Source organism: Littorina saxatilis, linkage group LG2, assembly GCF_037325665.1.
Source record: "Littorina saxatilis isolate snail1 linkage group LG2, US_GU_Lsax_2.0, whole genome shotgun sequence".
NCBI classification, from domain to species: domain Eukaryota; kingdom Metazoa; phylum Mollusca; class Gastropoda; order Littorinimorpha; family Littorinidae; genus Littorina; species Littorina saxatilis.
Genome location: NC_090246.1, coordinates 85,620,221 through 85,641,885, shown reverse-complemented (window position 1 = coordinate 85,641,885; position 21,665 = coordinate 85,620,221). Strand labels below are relative to the sequence as shown.

Here is a 21,665-nt window from a genome sequence, read left to right as displayed (position 1 = left end):
CTTCAGTTTAATTAAATGAAACTGGTTTTTTTTCAGAACTTGTCTGGGGGTACCAGAGGGAAGGGCAACCTCAGGAAAAAAGAAAGCTACAACACTCCTGATGACACGGTGAGCGTTTCGTATTCATGTTCTTTTACTTATTTCTTTTTTGGGGGAGGGGGGGGGGGGGTTGTAGGATATTTAGCCTACTGACACACTGATAATAATAGAGAGAAGCTCTTTGGGCCTTTGGAGAGCCTCCAGTAAAACTGCAGCATTCTTTGGGGCCTCCGAAGTTGTTGACTTTGTGAACAATGAAGAAGGAGAAGAATTTATTTCTGTCAGACTTGTCTATCTCTGCAGCTGCTTTTTGTGATGGTGTCACAACATGAAGAATTGGTGTGTGGAATTTGTATCTTGGAAACTAAAGTAAATTAGTTTGCCTTTTTTTAGACCTAAAACTGAAAATAGTTGTTCTAATTCAACAAATCTTACTTAGAGAATAATTCGGTGGCTGTAGGTGTGTGTACACAACCAGAGGCACGATTTTCATAGAATGGGACAATGTCAATGGCAGTCAGAGCTAAGGAAAGTTTGCATGTTAATATCGGCCCTTTGATGTATGCACAGGAGGTGCGTGTGAGGATGGACGGAGACTATGTGGAACTGGAGATGGACGATCTCAACGCCCACGAGTGCATGGCGTCCATGATAGCGCTCGTCAAGCACATGCATCGGAACAACATCTTTCCTCCACCACAGGCAGTGAGTGAATTGCAACAAACAAAATATTTACAGTGAACCCCCCCTCCCCCAAAGTAAGAACTTGATTTTTTAGTTCTTCTCGTAACGTCTGTAAATTTACCACCATTTAATACTCTTTTTTAGGAGCTGATTTTCAGAGATTTTTTGAGGTCTTAAAACGGGGGTTCCACTGTATTTGTTTTAGAATATCTTCTTCTTCCCGGTCGCCTTTACACTTGGAGTCCAGCTCTGGAAATGAAGCTGGTGGTCTTTTGTAGAGCTTCCACGGGGCTGTGCAGCTTCTCTTGGAGGGTTGTCGGTCTAGGCCGGTTTTAGAATATGAAATGTGTTCTTGTTTGATGCTAAAGTCACTGATGGTGTGTCTTTTATTACACTTTTCTCAATTCTGTTGATAAACTCATTGAAAATAGGCTGAGCTGAGTTGAGTGGCATCAAACTGCAAGCAGAGAAGTCTGTGTTTTAGGGCTTGCTGTCAATATAACACTTACCTCGACAGTACTATTCTTGCACATTATCTATTATAGGCCGAAAAAATTGGACAAAACGCTGAGTGGGTACAATTATCTCCCATAACCATGCGCCACCGTGGATCCCAAGCACTGTCCGAGTGCTTCCCCCTTACAGGATGTAGGTGGCGCGTCCTCTTTCTTTTTTCGCGCGTGTCAGACGGCTGTGTTTCTGCTACGCTCCCGGATTATTTTGGACTAAGAGGCTTCTTTTCTGTGTGGACTATCACCTGTTGGATTATTGTGTGTTATTCCACTTCTGGCTTGAGGCTACGTTGTGTTTCCTTCAACGGCTTGCTTTTTGTGTCAAGATTATGATTCAGTGTTTCTCCGACGTCTGTTCCTGTCATGGGCCCCAATGAGGGGAAAAAACAGTGACAACAGAAACGAATACTTTCACGAGGATCAACGCACGATTGTGAGACATTTGACACACAGGGACAAAAAGAGATCACTCAGCTATGCTGCTCTATAATAGGGTTAAAATCCAAAAACACTGCCAACGTTCCAAAATTCAGAATAAAAAAAAAGAATGGCAAGCTATTTGAACATTCAATTCATGACAGCACAAAACATTACAATCACGGTACTGTATAACCCCCCTTTTAAGACCTACAAATCTGAGAAAATCAGGTCTTAAAAAGGAGGGAGTCTTAAAATGGGGGTAAATTTACGGAGGTTATGAACAAAAAGTCTGCAAAAACAGGGTCTTAAAATTGTTTGTTTGTTTGTTTTTGCTTAACGCCCAGCCGACCACGAAGGGCCATATCAGGGCGGTGCTGCTTTGACATATAACGTGCGCCACACACAAGACAGAAGTCGCAGCACAGGCTTCATGTCTCACCCAGTCACATTATTCTGACACCGGACCAACCAGTCCTAGCACTAACCCCATAATGCCAGACGCCAGGCGGAGCAGCCACTAGATTGCCAATTTTAAAGTCTTAGGTATGACCCGGCCGGGGTTCGAACCCACGACCTCCCGATCACGGGGCGGACGCCTTACCACTAGGCCAACCGTGCCGGTTAGGTCTTAAAATGGAGGAAGTGTTAAATTGTGGGTCTTAAAGGAGGGGTTCCACTGTACTTGGACCAAAAGGTCTTTAATGTGGACAGACAGACAAACACTCATGATACAGATATTAGCTTAGAAAATCTACCATGTCGCTGGCATGAACAATGTTCCAATAGCTCGCCTTTCTTGGTTTTTCATTCAAATAAGGCCAAACAAAAATATATGTTGGTTTAGGGTAACCCGACCGACCCTATTTTTTTCCGCCCACCCCAAAATTTTCTAAAAAAACACCAAAACTTTGGCACATTTTGCGAACCATACTGAGACTAAGGGAAGTAACTTCTTTTGAAATCAACTAAATAAAAAATTTTTTTTTAAAGCTGACCTACCGACCCTATCTTTTTTGGTCACGTTACCCTAAACCAACATATATTTTTGTTTGGCCTTAGGGTAAGCATTTCCAGTAATACCAGATCATGTTGCCTCATGAAGAAGTATGTTTTTCAGGGTGTCCCTCCCAAAGAAATGCCAGCCTGGATGACCTACTTGCATGACAAGATGAAGAATCCATCAGACGATCTGCTCAACGTCAAACTCTTTATCGCAAAACTCATCATCAACACTGCAGAGGTAGGCAAGGAACACGCATACCGTCTGTGTGTGTGTGCACGTGTCTGACTGTGTCTGAACATTTGTGACTGAGCAAGTGTGTGTGTCTGTCTGTGTTATCTGTCTTGTCTGTCTGTGTGACGTGTCTGTCTGTGTCTGAACATTTGTTAGTGAGTATGTGTGTGTGTGTATCGGTCTGTCTGTCTGACTGTCGGAGCATTTGAGAGTGTGCATTTGATTGCGTTTGTGAATGTGTCTGAGTATGTGCATGTGTTGTCATTCTGTGTGTCTGTGCATTTATGTGTGTGATTCATTTCCCTAATTCTTATGTTATATTGAGCACTACCTGCTATGTGATGATTGATGTCTTTTCATACAGGCAATGATGTGATACATTTCCATGTTGATACAGATCTTCCAGCCATACGCCAAGTTCTGGCTGCGGCCGCTGTGTCAGCTGATCTTGTGCCCCAGCCTGTCGGCGAGCGGTATCAATTATTTCATCGTGGATCTGGTCGTCACCATGCTATCCTGGCACGACACCGCCATTCCTCAGGTCGGTACAGTGGAACCCCCCTTTTAAGACCTCAACAAATCTGTGAAAATCAGGTCTTTAAATGGAGGTAAATTTACAGAGGTAATGAACAGAAAATCTGAAAAATCAAGGTCTGGTAAAAATTTCTCCTAGTATAGCTCCTCTGTGCTGCATCTTAAGACAATAAAGTGCTATTTGTTTTGAACTTGTTGGGAACTGTGTGTATGCAGATCAGAATTAAAAAAAAAAGAATGGTAAGTTATTGGAACTTTTAATATTACAAAATAAAACATTACAATCCTGAATTTTGGAATGTCAGCAGTCTCTCTGGGGAGTTTTGTATGCACATTCAGATTGTAATTGCACATACTGTACAATACCTCTGTTATTGCCTATGCCAAGGGGTTAGCTCAATCAACACACAAAGCAGAAAAAAAGCACTCTGAGATTTTCACAGTTTTCTATCTTTCACAGGATTCGGCGGAAGAGAGAGCCATGGCAACGCGACTAGTGGAGTTCCTGGTAGCGTCGGTGTATCATGAAACTCGCAGCATTTTGCGCAATAACCTGGAGATGCTGAAGACACTGCTAGACTGCTGGAAAGGTCGCATTGACCTGCCGTACCAGTAAGTACAGTGATTATCTTTTTCCTCTACAGTTTGCGGAGTAGGTGAGATCCTGTTGTGGTGAGGTTAAGAATCTTTGACAGTCAGAACGTAGAAAGTATTTTCAGGAACCAGAGACAGTTGAAGTTGTTCACACTGCGTGTGCACTCAGCTGTGAGAAAAATATGGTCTGGAGGCATTTAAAAAAAAAAGTCCTTTGATAGTGGCTGTTACCATCAAAGGTAACACAGAATTTGAAGAAGGGAATGATGTTCACATTGTTTTATTTTTTATTTTTTTATAATCAACAGAAAGAATTATCACTTGCATGGAAACGAGAAAGGATGAAAAGTGTATGGTATTCTTTCATCTGAGCTGGTCATCAGAACCTCTATGTAGGAATGTAAAATATATTCTTGTTTGATCTTTTTACCTTTCAGTCAGGTGTACAAACAGCTAAAGATGCCGGACGCTGGCTCCAAGAGCAGTCTTATTGGTATCCAGGTCCTTGGGGTCGTCCTCACCTGCAAGTTTCCACCTTACGGGCCGTCTGCACCTGTGGACAGAGACAGGTAAACAAACGACTTGCAGTAAGCTTTGCACAGTGGAACCCCGGATTGAAGACAATGATATAATAATAATGATAATAATAATAATAAATAACTTTTCTATAGCGTGAGTCCCAGGCGCTTTACAAATTCATTCGTAAACAAACCAGCACAAATTGAACAAGCATACAAAGCATACAAATAACTGAGATAAAACAACAAAACCATTAAGCAAACTGGGCTTACATATAAGACCCTTCATGACTTTATGACCTTACTTTTTTTCAAATTTCCTGTTCATTACCTCTTCAAATTTATCTCCATTTTAAGACTCCCTCAATCTTAAGACTTGATTTTCTCAGATTTCTGGAGGTCTTGAAAAGGGGTTCACCTCAAATTTACCTTCATTTTAAGACTCCTCTTAATTCTATCAGATTTGTGGAGGTTTTTATAAGGGGGTTTCACTGTGGCATGTGGTGTAAGCTGTGCTCAAGAGACATCGTCTCCTGTGAACATTCTCCCAATCGATCCAGGTTTTTTAGCCAAGACCAGCTGTGCTGCAGCAGGTCACTCAGAATTGTAGTAACTGTGTAGCAGCTGTGTATCAACACACTGGAATGCAGGCGTTAGATCGACGTTACAGGAAGTGACTGAAGCTAACAGTCTGAGCGAATATATCCGTACCTTGTCAGATATAGCCAAATGAGTGGGTACGGATATATCCGCACCTGGGAGACAATGAGTTAAGACTCCTCTTAATTCTCTCAGATTTGTGGAGGTCTTAAGAAGGGGGTTTCACTGTGGCATGTGGTGTAAGCTGTGCTCAAGAGACATCGTCTCCTGTGAACATTCTCCCAATCGATCAATTTTTTTTTTTAGCCAAGACCAGCTGTGCTGCAGCAGGTCACTCAAAATTGTAGTATCAACACGCTGGAATGCAGGCGTTAGATGGACGTTACAGGAAGCGACTGAAGCTAACAGTCTGAGCAGAATGCGGATATGTGCCGAATGAGAGCAGATGCAATGTAGTGACTGTGTGTACGGATATATCCGTACCTGGTCAGATAGAGCCATATGAGTGGGTACGGATATATCCGTACCTGGGAGACAATGAGTTAAATCTAAGATAGGAACTGAGACCGCCAAACATTCGATAAAATCAGGTCTAAAAGGGGGATGAAATCTAAAATTAGTTCAATTTGCTGGTGATAGGTGTTATGTACAGAAAATCTATTAAAAAAAAATGTGAGGGTGAGGGGGGGAGTCTTTCATTGGGGGTCCTTAGAAGGAGGGGGGGGGGGGAGGGGGGTCCACTATATATCAACTGAAGACAATCAACACAAGTTGTGTATTTATCATGAACCTTTCTCATTTGGAACAAGGGCAACCTCAGGCCTGAAAGTGGCGAGTATTTTACTCGAGAAGAAACATGTAAATGGCGAGTTGAAATGTTAATATACTCACCAATGCGAGTAAAGTTGCTGAAACAAATGGTTGGTTTGGCGAGTAAAATTTGCTCTCGATCTCTGGCTAGTAAATTATGAGAAGTACTAGCTCCATTTTGTGGGCTTTTAGCGCTGAACCTTTTTTCTTGTTTAAAATTGCAGCTACTTTAAGACACTGGCAATGTCGATGACCAACAACCTGAAGATGATCTATGCTGCGGCGGCTGAGGTTGTTGGGATGGTGCTGGCGTACCTGGCCGACAAGGAGAAGGAGACGGAGGGAGCGTTTCACAGCTACATCGAGTCGTGTCTGGGCAAGATTAAACCCGACCACTTCATCGTCTGCGTTCATCACATGCAGCGACACTATCCTCCCATTGCTGACAGGTAGGCGTTGTTAAAGATATTTGCAGTGGGGGCCCGGTAGCTCAGTTGGTAGAGTGCTGGACTTGTGATTCTAGAGTCACGGGTTCGAATCCAGGTTGGGAAGGACACAGGTCAACTTTATGTGCAGACTCGGAGACGGTATCCACGTTCCACCACCGTGTCACCACTGTGGCATGTAAAAGACCTCGGTCATTCTGTCATGAGTGCAGGTGGCTAATTACATCTAAACATGCACACACCTGGGTAGCGCAACTCTGTTGCTGCTAGCTTTCCACTGACCCGGATTTCCCAGCGATTGGACAATAAAGTTATGAAAATGAAAAAATGAAATAATAGTTGAATGGCTTTTACAGGGTCAGGGTCAGTAATTTGGATGCATAAGTTGTAACTCACTGTGTATTGCAAGGACTTTTGTCGCAGTATGATTTTTATTTAAAGTGAATATCTGTGTGTCTGTCATGCTTTCATATACTCCATCGTCATCTCGTGTCCATTATGGGTGAAGGTGGGATGAAGTAAAAGACCTAAAGTACTGCACAGGGAAACACTTAGCTTGGGAATATTGTCATGTAAGTAGCAAAAAATCTGAAACAATCACAAACGAATTGTCCACACAAAAGGGTCTGATTAAAGAGGAATGAACAGAATAACAAAAGGAGAGAGAAGAGATACAACAGCCAGGTGCCAAATTCTTTTTGCTTTTTGTGTGTGTGTACGAATTTGAAATCTTTTGTCCATTTCCCATTGTTTTGAAGTGAGGTTTGTCTTGTTTTCTACCCTCCAGCCTGAAAAAGATGACAAATTATATGATCTGATTAACAAAGGGAAGTAAGCGCTCTAAATGCATAAGGCATGTGTAATGGAGTAAGCGAGAGTTATCAGGAACCAGTCTCCTGGCACCTGAGAGAATAACAAGCATTGAAATGAACAAGTGACTCTCATCCTCAATAAGGATGACTGCCCCAAGCTCATATGTTCCTCAATCTCCAAGGCACTCTAACTAACACTGATGTACACAGTCATACACAGGAACCAGATTTTATTCCTGACCAGACATAGTTCTTAGATCAAAATTGGTTTTTACAGAACAAAAACACACATTGTTACAGGGTTGCCTCTGGAAAGTATCTGTGAGAATCTTTAACAAATGAGGCAGAAACAAATTGTATTCATGTTTATGATGCACAGGTTTCTGAACAAGCTGCTGTTCATGCTGCCCAGTATGCATGGCGAGTTCCGAACACACTGTCTGGAGGTCATTCAAGGTCGAGTGGAGCACATGAACGATGCTTTCATGGAGCTGCAGAGTAAAGGACTGCTCACGTTCCTCACTCACAGGTACGTCTGATGTCACGGTATGCTTTGATAGCTTGTGATTTTATCTTTGCTGATTTTAGTTCTCTCACGTGAATTTATACAGATGAGCAGAGTCACAGTATGTTGACAAGCTGGAAAATCTTGGGCTCGAAGTTCATGTAATCAATTCAGCTCAGATCTGGCTTAAGCATTTACATGGTATAAGGCCATCCGTCCACTTGGTCACACACTGAAAATCAACAGCCTCACTACTTTGTGTGCAGAATTAACTTTTTAATGAATTCATTTCTTACAAAGGCACTTCAGTGGAACCACCCCTTTTAAAACCCACCAATTTAAGACTTCCCCCTTTTTAGACCTTGATTTCTCACATTTTCTCTTCATAACGTCTGTAAATTTACCCCCCATTTTAAGACTCCCTCCCTTTTAAGACCCAATTTTCTCAGATTTTTTTAGGTCTTAAAAGGGGGTTCCACTGTATTATGAATGTATCCGCAGGGACGAAGACACACAGCTGGTGTCGCTACGCATCGTCAAACTGCTGGCGCCCAAGCTGGAGGGGAAAGAACTCCTGTCGCTCATGTCGGCCGTCACCGGCTTCAGCTCTCACCCCAGCTCCATGTGTCGTCACACCATGCTGGACTGTCTCATGTGGATCTATGACAACTACAGGTAGAGTACGGAGCACACACACGCAAGCAAGCACACATGCACGCATGCACACATGCATGCACGCACACCCGCATGCATGCACACACACACACACACACACACACACACACACACACATATATATAGGCAGGCTCTCACAAATTCTTACACTCAAACGCGCACACACATACAGGCATGGGAATTGTCCGCCGAAAGGCAAATTTCCGCCGAAATGTTTTTTTGTTCTGCCGAAAAAACAAAAGTGTCCGCCGAAAAAATAAATGGGGGAGGCAAAAATGGTTCTAAAAACTGAATTTAATGGCAAATTTGGAGCTCAGATAACACCAAATTGCACCATTTTGGGTTCTTTGGAGAAAACAAAATGCCCCCCCACCCCCTAGTAAGGATAGGCGCTTCGCGTCGTCGACTTTGCTATAACTTAAACATTTTCAGCCTTTTTGACTTTTTTCAATTCCCATGCCTGACATACACACTCGCTCTCACTCCTTTTCACTCGCACAGACATGTACACATGCACGCACGCACGTTCGCACATACTCACACTGACACTCACCCACACAAACACATGCACGCACGCATGCATACACACACACACACACACACACACACACACACACACACACACACACACACACACACACACTCAGCAGTTTACACAGTGTTAATGTTTACAGGGACAATGACAGCGCTGAGGCTGTGGAGATTATGAAGATGACCAAGGAAGCGTTGTTGCTTGGACTGTGTGATGATGATCTGCACTGCAGGTGTGTCTTCCTTCATATTTCCGCACAACACTCTTTAATGAAAAATACGCTCTATGTGGTTCGGCATTATTGTGAAATGTTTTTACTCTAGCATGCTAGATTATTGTTGAAGAAATGATAAAAGAGTGGCATTTATAAAATGATAGTGTGCAGATAAAAATTGTGTCATTTATTTAGGACTTCAGTAATTGTACTTGTCTAGCTCATTAAAGAGTTCATTTTGGATGTTATTTATTCACTTTTGTTTGTTGTGAAGTTATGCTAGTAACCTGTCTTAAGGTTTAGAGCTCATGATCAGTGTTGTTCATTCCTCCGAAAACGGCGTATGGCTGCCTAAATGGCGGGGTAAAAAACGGTCATACACGTAAAATTCCACTCGTGCAAAAACACGAGTGTACGTGGGAGTTTCAGCCCACGAACGCAGAAGAAGAAGAAGAAGTGTTGTTCAGCTTCACTATTTGTCATACCTTAGTATTGTGCCTACTATCTCATCTGCACATTTAACAACTCTTCAGCAACTGTATAAATGACACAGTGAACACCCCTTCCCCCCTCTTTTTTAAGACCACCCTATTTCAGCAGCGTTATTCCCAGATACAGAACTATAGGTCAATTGGACCTCGATTCAAAATATGTATAGGCCAAAGTGTCCTGTCCGCAAAAAATTGTTGTGTCAAAAGACATCCTACGTGTCAAAGCTTTGGGACATTTGATCATCTTGAGGTCATAACAATGAGACAGATCAAAAAAAGTTGAATAAATGGCGAAAGACCGAGGCCTGAGAACAACACTTCTTCTTCTTCTTCTGCGTTCGTGGGCTGAAACTCCCCCGTACACTCGTGTTTTTTGCACGAGTGGAATTTTACGTGTATGACCGTTTTTACCCCGCCATTAAGGCAGCCATACGCCGCTTTCGGAGGAAGCATGCTGGATATTTTTGTGTTTCTATAACCCACCGAACTCTGACATGGATTACAGGATCTTTTCCGTGCGCACTCGGTCTTGTGCTTGCGTGTACACACGAAGGGGGATAAGCCACTAGCAGGTCTGCACATAAGTTGACCTGGGAGATCGGAAAAATCTCCACACTTAACCCACCAGGCAGCCGCGACAGGGATTCGAACCCTCGACCTTCCGATTAAGAGGCCGACGTCTTACCACCCCACCACAGCGCCCGTCTGAGAACAACACTGTTTCTGACTCGATCCCTCTCTTGAAAGACCCAGCTTTCTAGACTCGCAGACTTTTCAGATTTTTAAAATTTTTCCCCAAGGCTGACAATCCAAAACCAGATGTTTTAGCATTTTGTTTTCTCAATAGTTAAGCGTTCCAATTACCTACAATTCTTGTTTTTTGATTCATCAGGCTGACAGTTCAGAATTTCTGGAGCAGCGAGACACGCCTGCCGGTGGGCACGCTGGATCGTACGGTGGCCATGTTGGAAGCAATGTACACGCCGGCAAGCGAGCGGCACTACCTGAGTTATGCCACAAACCTGCTGCTGGAGATGACCTCCAAGAGTCCCGACTACAACAGACACATCTTTGAGCACCCCCTGTCGGAATGCACGTTCAGGGTACGTTGGAGAGGTTTTTGCTGCTGCTTTTATTCTTTTTCTAAAATTAAAAGAACATACAGACTGACATGCACACACATGGGCAATACTTCCAATAACACTGACCTAAAGTGTTGTCCGTGTCATCTTTAAATTGAATAAATTTACAGATAAAATCTAAATAAGGTCACACGTCTATTAAGACTATCACAATCAAATATAATATTGCACTATATAAATTTACCCTCTCATAACACAGGAGTTGGGTTTCACAGCAGAGCAATCACATTTCAAATATCACAGATTTGGATTTGTAAACTGATCAATAATGTACACTGCTCATTGACGCAATCACACACACACACACACACACCTTCACACATTTTTTGTTTTTTCCCTGCTGACTAGCCTCTACGTGATGTGAGAAGAATTTAAAATGGTGATTGCGGAAGGAAGGAATGATTTTTTAAACTGGTTTTTGCGTGCTGATTTTTCTCAGATTGTTAAAGATCTTAAATGGGGGGTTCCACTGTAAAAGCTTTTCACATGTTCCATTCTTTTTGTGCATATATACTCACAGTCCAATACTGACAGACTGATTTTGCTTTGTTTTTGCAGGACTACTCGGTGCAGTCATCATGGAGACAGCGCCATGCAGTGATGACACCGCTGTTTGCGGTGACGCAGATGAGCCAGTCACAGGGGTCGTCTGAAGACAGCGTTGACGGACAGATCCGAGCCACACAAGACGCTCAGCAGTTCAGTGCCACCATGGAAGCAGGTGCATGATCAATACAATACAATACAATACAATACAATACAATAATACACACGAGACACAAGACTCAGCAATTTCAGTGCCACCATGGAAGCCGGTTCATGATCAATACAATACAATACAATACAATACAATACAATAATACACATAAGACACTCAGCAGTTCAGTGCCACCATAGAAGCAGTTACATGATCAATTCAATACAATACAATACAATACAATAATACACACAAGACGCTCAGCAAATTCAGTGCGACCATGGAAGCGGGTACATGATCAATGCAATACAATACACTACTATACTGTACTATACTTTACTATACTATACTATACTATACTATACTATACTATACTATACTATACTATACTTTACTATTCAATACACACAAGATGCTCGGCAAGTTCAGTGCCACCATGGAAGCAGGTACATGATCAATGCAATACAATACAACACGTCAATATGGACTGGGTGGCCGAGTGGTAACGCACTTGCGCTCGGAAGCGAGAGGTTGCGAGTTCGACCCTGGGTCAGGGCGTTAGCAATTATCTCCCCCCTTTACTAACCTAGGTGGTGGGTTCAAGTGCTAGTCTTTCGGATGAGACGAAAAACCGAGGTCCCTTCGTGTACACTACATTGGGGTGTGCGCGTTAAAGATCCCACGATTGACAAAAGGGTCTTTCCTGGCAAAATTGTATAGGCATAGATAAAAAATGTCCACCAAAATACCCGTGTGACTTGGAATAATAGGCCGTGAAAAGTAGGATATGCGCCGAAATGGCTGCGATCTGCTGGTCGATGTGAATGCGTGATGTATTGTGTAAAAATAAATTCCATCTCACACGGCATAAATAGATCCCTGCGCCTTGAGTCCGAGTCTGGAGATACGCACGCGATATAAGACTTCATATAATATCTATACATATAATAAAAGAGAGTGTCTGTCTGTGTGTCTGTGTGTCTGTGTGTCTGTCTGTGGTCGCCATACCTCAGAGATGGCAAGAGGCAGGAACAAGATATTTTGCATGCACACTCCCTAGGTGCCGCAGATGTGCACCTGGGTTTTAGTTTCTCCAGACATTGTTTCCTTCCTCGGATAATGACCCTCCCCATCTATCAATACAGTCTACATAGTGCAAGGGAGGTAAGTCATGCTTTGTCACCCACGGAAGGGAGGTAACTCATCAAACCAGTATACCGTGTCATTCTCAATGGTTACCCCCCGCCCGCTATCATCCCGCCCCCCCCCCCCCCCACACACACACACACACTAACCCCGCCCCCTGCTCCCCCTCCCTGCCTTCCAGATCATCGCGAATAATGTTTACGAAACGATCGCCTCAGTGAAAGATCACGAGAATTTACAGATTTCTCTCCCCTGTTCAAAAAGGTATGACGGGGGGAAGAAATGAAGAATGAAAAATTAACTGGACAGTTCCGGAAATTTCTAGAAGGTAAGGGAGATAACTCTTTTTTGTCTGTGGTCGCCATACCTCCGAGATGGTAAATGATATTAGAGACTCGCTGTTGCTCCTATGAGGGGAAGAAATGAAGAATGAAAAATTAACTGGACAGTTCCGGAAATTTCTAGAAGGTAAGGGAGATAACTCTTTTTTGTCTTACTCTTTTTTTGTATCCAAACAAAGGAGGTAAAGCAAATGATAATGGAATAGCGAGCGTCTTAAATTGCTACAGGGCTCCGCTTACCGGCTCCCGGGCGAAGCCGGGCTTAACTGCTAGTAATATAATATAATAACAATACAGTATAATAATACACATAAGACACTCAGCATTGCTATATGTGAGTTGGGTAAGTATATTAATCAAATGAAAATTTATTACCAACAATTTTTGATTTCAGTTCCATCATGGAAGCAGGTACATGATCAGTACAATACAAAATACAATACAATACAATACAGTACAATAATACTTTTTTTTCTCTCAAAATGAGAAATGACATTGTGGCTGGTAATAAACAGACTACATAAATTGGGGCATCTTAAAACAGGGTTCAACTGTATCATCATGACTTTCTCCCCAGGCTCGAGAGCACCGTTCAACTGGCTGACACAGAGTTCGCTGGACACGTTCGCCGACTACAGCCTTCCGGCGTCAGAGACCCCCTCCTCCCTCCTCTTCAACGTGGGGTCTTCCGGCCAGGGTTCTTCCGCAAAACGCTCCGTCACTGCGGCTCAGTCCAGGGGTTCTGGTCCCAGGGACGGCTTTGGGGGTCGCATGCCTCGACCCAGAACTGGTGGTGGTGGTGGTGGTGGTGGTGCATCTAACAAGGAAGAAGGTGAGTGCTATTTGAATGTTGAAACAAAGTGCATGATGAGAGCTCAAAAATAAGTGTATGCTGTACGTGACTTAGTATGAGTTTCATTTTTAAAGATACAGTACAGTTTTAAGCAAAAAAACAGAGTGAGTACTTATCACGAAACAAGTTAATGATGTATGATACTGATACATACACAGTATTGCGGTGACCTTACGAGTAATTTTATACTACTGATATAAAGAAGTCGGCGAGACGAAGTTCGTTTTCTTAAAATTCTTTCTCAGTTCATTGAGAGTCTTGCAAAAGAAGGTACAGAATTGTTTTGTGACGCCAGCATTCGCGCTTTGACGTTTTCTTGAACTTTGTTTTGCTTTTGACGTCATCAATTTGAATGAGAAGGTCAAGAAGAGACGTGGTGCATTTTGTCGCTGGCCTTTTAGTAGTGTTCCCCAGACCCAAAAGGCTTCAAATTTGTATATACTGTACTCATTTCAGAGAGGAACAAAACCTAACATTAAGAAATATTATTAAAATGCCTGGTTAAAGTCGATCTCTTAGTCTGAAACTGTTTATGTGTTGTTGTTTTTGTTTGTTTTTTAGATGACGCTGCTGACAGCTCGGATATGTGGCGACTGAAGCGCCGATTCATCAAAGACCAATCAGCAAGCAATGTTTACTTCGCCCGGCGACAGATAAGACTGAAGAAGATGAGAGAGGTACGAATTCAGCAGGAAATGATTTGAATTTATTTTAAGCAAGTGCATGATGGGAGATGAATAATGGAGTAGGGATAGAGAGGGGCAAGTGACCTTCCTTTGTGTGTCTGAAGTAGTGGGTATGTTGCGTAAGGGTGTGCTGATATTGAACTTCAGTTGTGTTTTGTAAATGTCTATGTATCAGTGTATCATGTCTTACCACACACATGCCAAATTTCCTTGTATTTATGAGGACAATAAAACTTCTTGTATCTTGTATCTTTTGAGGAAATTTAGAATTTAGAGATTTTAAGAAAGTTGTGTATGTGTTTTAGTAATTAATGGCTGTAAGTAGCACGGTAATCAATATTTATTCGTTTCCTGTAAAACAATGACAGTGAGTTAAGGACTACCGGCACGGTTGGCCTAGTGGTGAGGCGTCCGCCCCGTGATCGGGAGGTCGTGGGTTCGAACCCCGGCCGGGTCATACCTAAGACTTTAAAATTGGCAATCTAGTGGCTGCTCCGCCTGGCGTCTGGCATTATGGGGTTAGTGCTAGGACTGGTTGGTCCGGTGTCAGAATAATGTGACTGGGTGAGACATGAAGCCTGTGCTGCGACTTCTGTCTTGTGTGTGGCGCACGTTATATGTCAAAGCAGCACCACCCTGATATGGCCCTTTGTGGTGGACTGGGCGGCAAACAAACAAACAAACAAACAAAGTTTAAGGACTGTTACAGTGAAACCCCCCTTTGCTGACCTTCACAAAGTTAAAAAACAAAGGATTACTGTACACCGATACAAAGACGACACAAGACCTTCACGAATCTAAGAAAATCAGGTCTTGAAAGGAAGGGAGTCTTAACACTATTGTGACTAGCATTGCCACGGCGTTAACGTCCTGCCTGCCCAAGCTTGCCACCAAGAAACTTCCCAAAAAACAGTAACTGTAAAGAAATTTGTCTAGCAAGCTTGAATTAAGTCCAATCACCACCAAATTTTGTGTACTAATTAAAAAATGGATGCCCAGTTCAGTCGTGCTATTTATAAGTTTGTCACGCGATTTGTTTTAGCAAAGGGGGGGGTGAAAGGGGGATAATTTGTGTTTTTTAACGTTTTTTTGTGTGTGTTTTCTTTTCCACTGCTTTTTTAAAAGTTATTTTTTTAACAGAAAGTATTGTAAATAATTTTATAACCAAAGAAGGTGTAAAACCTATGAATTAGCTGAAATATTGTTAAAATTCTACACAGAAATAAGGAGACAGTACAAAGAAAAAAACAAGCAAATCCCGCATTCACTCACAGCATCCTGACTCAAATGAAACAAAACTGTGACACTCACCAAATGATGTCTAGGTAATCCATATTGAATATAAGTCACATTTTCACAACAAAGTCCCAACTGTTCACCTATGAACATTTCCAAAAGGATTATGAGGCTCCAGCCATCCATTGTTATCAGTGCTGCCACGCCCCCCTTGCAACTACACATTCGAAGATTCATGCAGTACCACCCAAACACGTGTAGTTTTCCGACTCGTACTAGCAACAACAGGACTGTTTCTTCCTCAATATCACTGCTATTATCGCTTTCTTGAGGCGAAAACAACACATCGGAATCATGATCTACAGGGTCCTCAAGATCCAACATCGGGAGAATCTCCTCCCGTGACAAGGCTCGCCTTCGATTCATTTTTTTTCTCGAAAAAACCATACAAATCAGGCTAATTTTGCATATGGCGGAAGGGCACGCAAAGTGTGTCAAGGGAAACAACTCAATTTACTGCAAGCTTCAAAAACCGGGAAGCAATCACGAGTCGTGTACCCTGTATGGCTCTTACTGAAAAATGCGCGTCCCGTCCATGGGCGTGTCAGCGCGGTTACTGATTTATCAGTGTCCCGTCGCGAAAGTGTTAAAATGGGGGTAAATTTACAGAGGTTGGGAACAGAAAGTCTGAGAAAAAAAGGAAGAGAGGGGAATCTTAAACGGGGGTTCCACTGTACTGAATTGTGCAACCTATTCATTTATTGGACCTGATCTTTGTTTAAAAAATATCAGTTTTCTCCTCCACACGTTGTATTATCGTAAAGACGAGAGGTGTTGCTTCATCATCATTCCACTTTTTTTCAGGAAACATTGAAACAGCAGAGACTGCGACGTGAAAACCAGGTGACACTGTATCGTAAATATCGCATCGGAGACCTGCCCGACATCCAGATCAACTACTCCTACGTCATCGCCCCACTGCAAGCTTTGGCCCATGTAAGTTATTTCAGTTCTTTCATTCTGATTTTCGTATTGCTTTCTGTTTCAACCTCAGGCGACGGGCGCAGTGGCCTAGTGGATAAGACGCCTGCCTCCCAATCGGAAGGTCGTGAGTTCAAATCCCGGCCGCGCCTGGTGGGTAAAGGGTGGGGATTTTTCCAATCTACCCGATCAACTTATGTGCAGACCTGCCAGTGCCTTATCGCCCTTTGTGTAAATATGCAAGCACAAGACCAAGTGCGCACGGTAAAGATCCTGTAATCAATGTCAGAGTTGGGTGGGTTATAGAAACACGAAAATACCCAGCATACTTTACCCGAAAGCGGCATCTGGCTGCCTAAAAGGCGGGGTCAAAACGGTCATACTTGTAAAAACCCACTCGTCCAAAAACACGAGTGTACAAGGGAGTTTCAGCCTATGAACGCAGAAGAAGATGAAGTATTGTATTGTATTGTATTGTGCAGAGAGACAGCACGGTGGCCCGTCTCCTGTTCAGCGCAGTGTTCAAGGCAATCCACAGCCAGATGGACACGGTGAAGACGAAGATATTGTATTGTATTGTATTGTATTGTATTGTACTGTTTTGTATTGTATTGTACTGTTTTGTATTGTATTGTATTGTACTGTGCAGAGAGACAGCACGGTGGCCCGTCTCCTGTTCAGCGCAGTGTTCAAGGCAATCCACAGCCAGATGGACACGGTGAAGACGGAGCGAGAGATGGAGGACGTGAGGAATCAGATCAACGCCAGTCTCACCCAGATGTTCTCCACGTCCACACAGTACTACCCCCCCTTCATGGGATGCATCATGGTACAGTGGAACCCCCCTTTTACGACCTTCCAAAATCGAAGAAAATCTTAACAAGTCGCGTAAGGCGAAATTACTACATTTAGTCAAGCTGTGGAACTCACAGAATGAAACTGAACGCACTGCATTTTTTCACAATGATCGTAGTCCGCCGCTCGTGCAAAACGCAGTGAAACTGACGAGCCTGTTTAGCGCGGTAGTGGTTTCGCTGTGCTGCATAGCACGCTTTTCTGTACCTCTCTTCGTTTTAACTTTCTAAGCGTGTTTTTAATCCAAACATATCATATCTATATGTTTTTGGAATCGGGAACCGACAAGGAATAAGATGAAATTGTTTTTAAATCGATTTCGGAAATTTAATTTTGATCATAATTTTTATGTTTTTAATTTTCAGAGCTTGTTTTTAATCCGAATATAACATATTTATATGTTTTTGGAATCAGAAAATGATGAGAAATAAGATGAACGTAAATTTGGATCGTTTTATATAAAAACAAATTTAATTACAAATTTCAGATTTTTAATGACCAAATTAATTTTAAGCCACCAAGCTGAAATGCAATACCGAAGTCCGGCTTTTGTCGAAGATTGCTTTACAAAAATGTCAATCAATTTGATTGAAAAATGAGGGTGTGACAGTGCCGCCTCAACTTTTACAAAAAGCCGGATATGACGTCATCAAAGACATTTATCGAAAAAATGAAAAAAACGTCTGGGGATATCATACCCAGGAACTCGCATGTAAAATTTCATAAAGATCGGTCCAGTAGTTTACTCTGAATCGCTGTACACACACACACAGAGACAGATAGACACACACACACACAGACAGTGTCATACACCACGACCCTCGTCTCGATTCCCCCTCTACTATGTTAAAACATTTAGTCAAAACTTGACTAAATGTAAAAAGGAGGGAGTCTTGAAATGGGGGGTTCACTGTATCACTTTTCTCCAATTGTCCTCGGTGATTGATCATTTTAATGCAGTGGATAAAAGGTCGCATTTGGAATTCTGATTTTGAAAATGGTTTTAGGGTAAGGTGATGGATTGTAAAAAAGTCAGGTGTACATTATTTGTTTTGTTTTGTTTGTGTGCCATTGTCCTAGCATGTAAGAGCTCCAAATTGTGTAAACAAATAAAAACACACCCTAAAATGCCCTCATTTCTGGGAGATTTGTCCCCTGGACTCCAACAGGGGAGCTTTCTCTTGATACCCAACCAACCCCTCCGATCACACCCCCCCCCCCCCCCCACCCGGCTCCTGTTGATATCCATTTTCTCCACAAATCTGTTATCATTTGTTAACAGTCAGCATATTAAAAATAACTAATGCTATGGTACCTGTTTTTGATATCTTGCTTCCTCAGGACATTGTGCACAGCCTGAGGTCCAGTCTGAAGGTGGACAGTGGTGAGCTGGGGACCGCTGCTGTGGTCAGCAACCTCCAGCCTCTTGGTCAGTCACTGAATGTGTGTGTGTGTGTGTGTGTGTGTGTGTGTGTGTGTGTGTGTGTGTGTGTGTGTGTGAGATAGAGAGAGAAATAGAGAGAGAGAGAGAGAGAGAGAGAGAGAGGAGGGAGAGAGAGAGAGAGAGGGAGAGAGTCACTGAGTGTGTGTGGGTGTGTGTGAGCGAGATAGAGAGAGAAATAGAGAGAGAGAGAGGGGAGCTAGGGAGAAAGAGAGAGGGAGAGAGAGATGAGTTGGTTAAAATACTGTTATTTGCTTCAGCAGTATGTGTTCTGTTGTTGTAGGAGATAATGATCTGAGGGTTAAATAAGCTAGATGGCTGCTGTAGGGATCTGGATCTGGATCATCCCAACTTGGTGTAGGTTGTGGGGAATATGTCACAGGAGCCAACTTCGGCTGTTTCGTGACGGGTGGTGTGCACATCGCCAACTAAGTCAAGAGGCCTCTACATTTGTATGGCCTGGTACTTACAAGGTTAAAACTTTTAAAACTTTTGAAAACCGGGCTCGGTTGACCAGTTCCCGGTCTGCACCCACTGCCTCCCGATTGCAGATGTAAAGGCTTTGAGAAGGGGTTGGTAGAGGGGTGGGGACGGAGGCACGTTGAATGACTTCTGTTTGTTTTTGTAATCTTCTTCTGTGTTCATGGGCTGAAACTGACATGTAAACTCATGTTTTTCTGCAGACTGCTTGCTCATGTCTTCAGGTATGTATGACTTACCTGTAAGTTACAAAATATTGCAAATCAGCTGTCTTTTGCACCTGGCAGGCATAGAGGTGTTGGAGGAACAGCTGATTCAGGTGGAAGATGGAGGGGCGAGGTCAGGCAAGCGTGGAAGACACGAGGGAACGGCTGTGTCACAGGATGTGGCACTGTGGATTGAGCTAGCCAGGTGAGGCAATCTGTTCTCTTGATTTTATAGCATATAATTTGAAACTGTATTTGTATTTGTGACCAAATATAACATGTCAATATAACACTTACCTCGACAGTACTATTCTTGCACATTATCTATTATAGGCCGAAAAAATTGGACAAAACGCTGAGTGGGTACAATTATCTCCCATAACCATGCGCCACCGTGGATCCCAAGCACTGTCCGAGTGCTTCCCCCTTACAGGATGTAGGTGGCGCGTCCTCTTTCTTTTTTCGCGCGTGTCAGACCGGCTGTGTTTCTGCTACGCTCCCGGATTATTTTGGACTAAGAGGCTTCTTTTCTGTGTGGACTATCACCTGTTGGATTATTGTGTGTTATTCCACTTCTGGCTTGAGGTTACGTTGTGTTTCCTTCAACTTGTGCCTCCGTTTTTGTGTGGCGGACTCGGCGTGCCTCCCGTCCTACTTCGTGGTGACCGGTCGTCTGCTTCTCGTTTCGCCGCATTCACTTGAGTATTGACCTAAATTTTCTTTGAATTTTGTTAATTCTCGGTCTTTAAGGGTACGTACAGGGCGAGGTAGGATGTCTCGTCCTGTTTTGGGCTCTGGTTCTACGGAACCAGAGTCTGCCGGGGGCAACCCTTCTCCGGGCGCCCAGCGTCATGTTTTACGCACGGAGAAGGGGATCTTTCGGCGCTCCGACTCTCCCTCCCCAAACGCTTTGCGTTTGCGGCGAGGGAGGGCGGAGAAAGCCTGTTTGAGCAAGCTCAATGCGAGCTTGCTCAAACAGGCTGGGCTTGAGCCTGGGACTTCGGGCGGGGCTGCGCCGTCGAAGGTTCGGGGAAGGTCGAGGAGAAAGAAAAAGCTTCTTTCTCCTTCTCCTTCAGTGGAACAGGCTTCCCCCCCTTCGACGCCGTTGTCCGGCCCTCGGTCTCAGGCTTCAGCTCCTCCCGGTTTCAAGCCTGGGGGGAAGGTTTCCTTCTCCTCCCTGGCTCGAATCCGGGGGCAGGTCGATTCCCAACCCTCTTTGGGGGTTGGTGAATCCGATCTAGGGGCTACTGGAGAGACTCAGGTTTTGACAGCCAACGGCCATACCACGTTGTAAACACCGGTTCTCGTCCGACCACCGAAGTTAAGCAACGTCGGGCCCGGTTAGTACTTGGATGGGTGACCGCCTGGGAACACCGGGTGCAGTTGGCATTAAAATCTTCCTTTTTCCGGTGCCTCTCCTGTGCCCTCCTCGGTTTCCACCGCTGTGGAAGCCAGGAGGGACACGGGTCCTCCTCTGAACTCCCTCGCTGGGTCGTCTGCTGCTGTTTCGACAGTAGTTTCGGCCTCCTGGGGGGGGGAGATCGGAGGAGATGACGGGGTCTCTGAATTCCCTCCCCGCTGGGGTTGGGATGCGAATTGACCCCGTTCAGGGCGGTCCTGTGGGGGCAGGGGTTTCAGGCTTCGTGCCTACGACCACTGCTACTACGGTTCCCTCTGACGTCCGTGTGACTGGTGGCTGTCCCTCTTGTTAAGACGCTCCGGCCGACTAGTTACTGGACGTGGAGGTGTTCGACAGAACGTGGTACTTCTGTCGAATGGTCAGGGCGACGGGAACATTGTTTCTGTTGCTCAGACCGACACCTCCGACCGGACCGTCTTGACCCCACGCCATTCCTTAGCGTCTGGTGTTCGGGTGACGGATGGTCCGGACCAAGGGTCCGGAACGTTCCAGGCTTACGGGTCGGGATCGAACCGGACCCACGGGTCCCGACTGGACTTGACCTCCGGGTTTGGTCCGGAC

General features: G+C 43.9%; 1 protein-coding gene and 1 non-coding gene across 2 annotated transcripts in view; both read left to right on the top strand.

The window, feature by feature from the left end:
• LOC138954602 (DNA-dependent protein kinase catalytic subunit-like) overlaps positions 1–21,665 on the top strand; it is a 177,750-nt gene that overhangs the window by 89,237 nt on the left and 66,848 nt on the right. The window contains exons 46-63 of the mRNA XM_070326407.1: positions 37–108; positions 610–744; positions 2,773–2,895; positions 3,287–3,430; positions 3,884–4,035; positions 4,455–4,586; positions 6,170–6,394; positions 7,583–7,732; positions 8,210–8,383; positions 9,058–9,147; positions 10,513–10,723; positions 11,321–11,483; positions 13,524–13,778; positions 14,361–14,476; positions 16,586–16,717; positions 17,352–17,531; positions 18,899–18,986; positions 19,766–19,889. Of these exons, the coding sequence (XP_070182508.1) occupies positions 37–108; positions 610–744; positions 2,773–2,895; positions 3,287–3,430; positions 3,884–4,035; positions 4,455–4,586; positions 6,170–6,394; positions 7,583–7,732; positions 8,210–8,383; positions 9,058–9,147; positions 10,513–10,723; positions 11,321–11,483; positions 13,524–13,778; positions 14,361–14,476; positions 16,586–16,717; positions 17,352–17,531; positions 18,899–18,986; positions 19,766–19,889 (2,666 nt within the window). The remainder of the gene's footprint in view (positions 1–36; positions 109–609; positions 745–2,772; positions 2,896–3,286; positions 3,431–3,883; positions 4,036–4,454; positions 4,587–6,169; positions 6,395–7,582; positions 7,733–8,209; positions 8,384–9,057; positions 9,148–10,512; positions 10,724–11,320; positions 11,484–13,523; positions 13,779–14,360; positions 14,477–16,585; positions 16,718–17,351; positions 17,532–18,898; positions 18,987–19,765; positions 19,890–21,665) is intronic.
• LOC138960503 (5S ribosomal RNA) lies at positions 20,955–21,073 on the top strand. The gene has a single exon (XR_011453985.1). It is a non-coding gene; the product is annotated as a 5S ribosomal RNA (ribosomal RNA).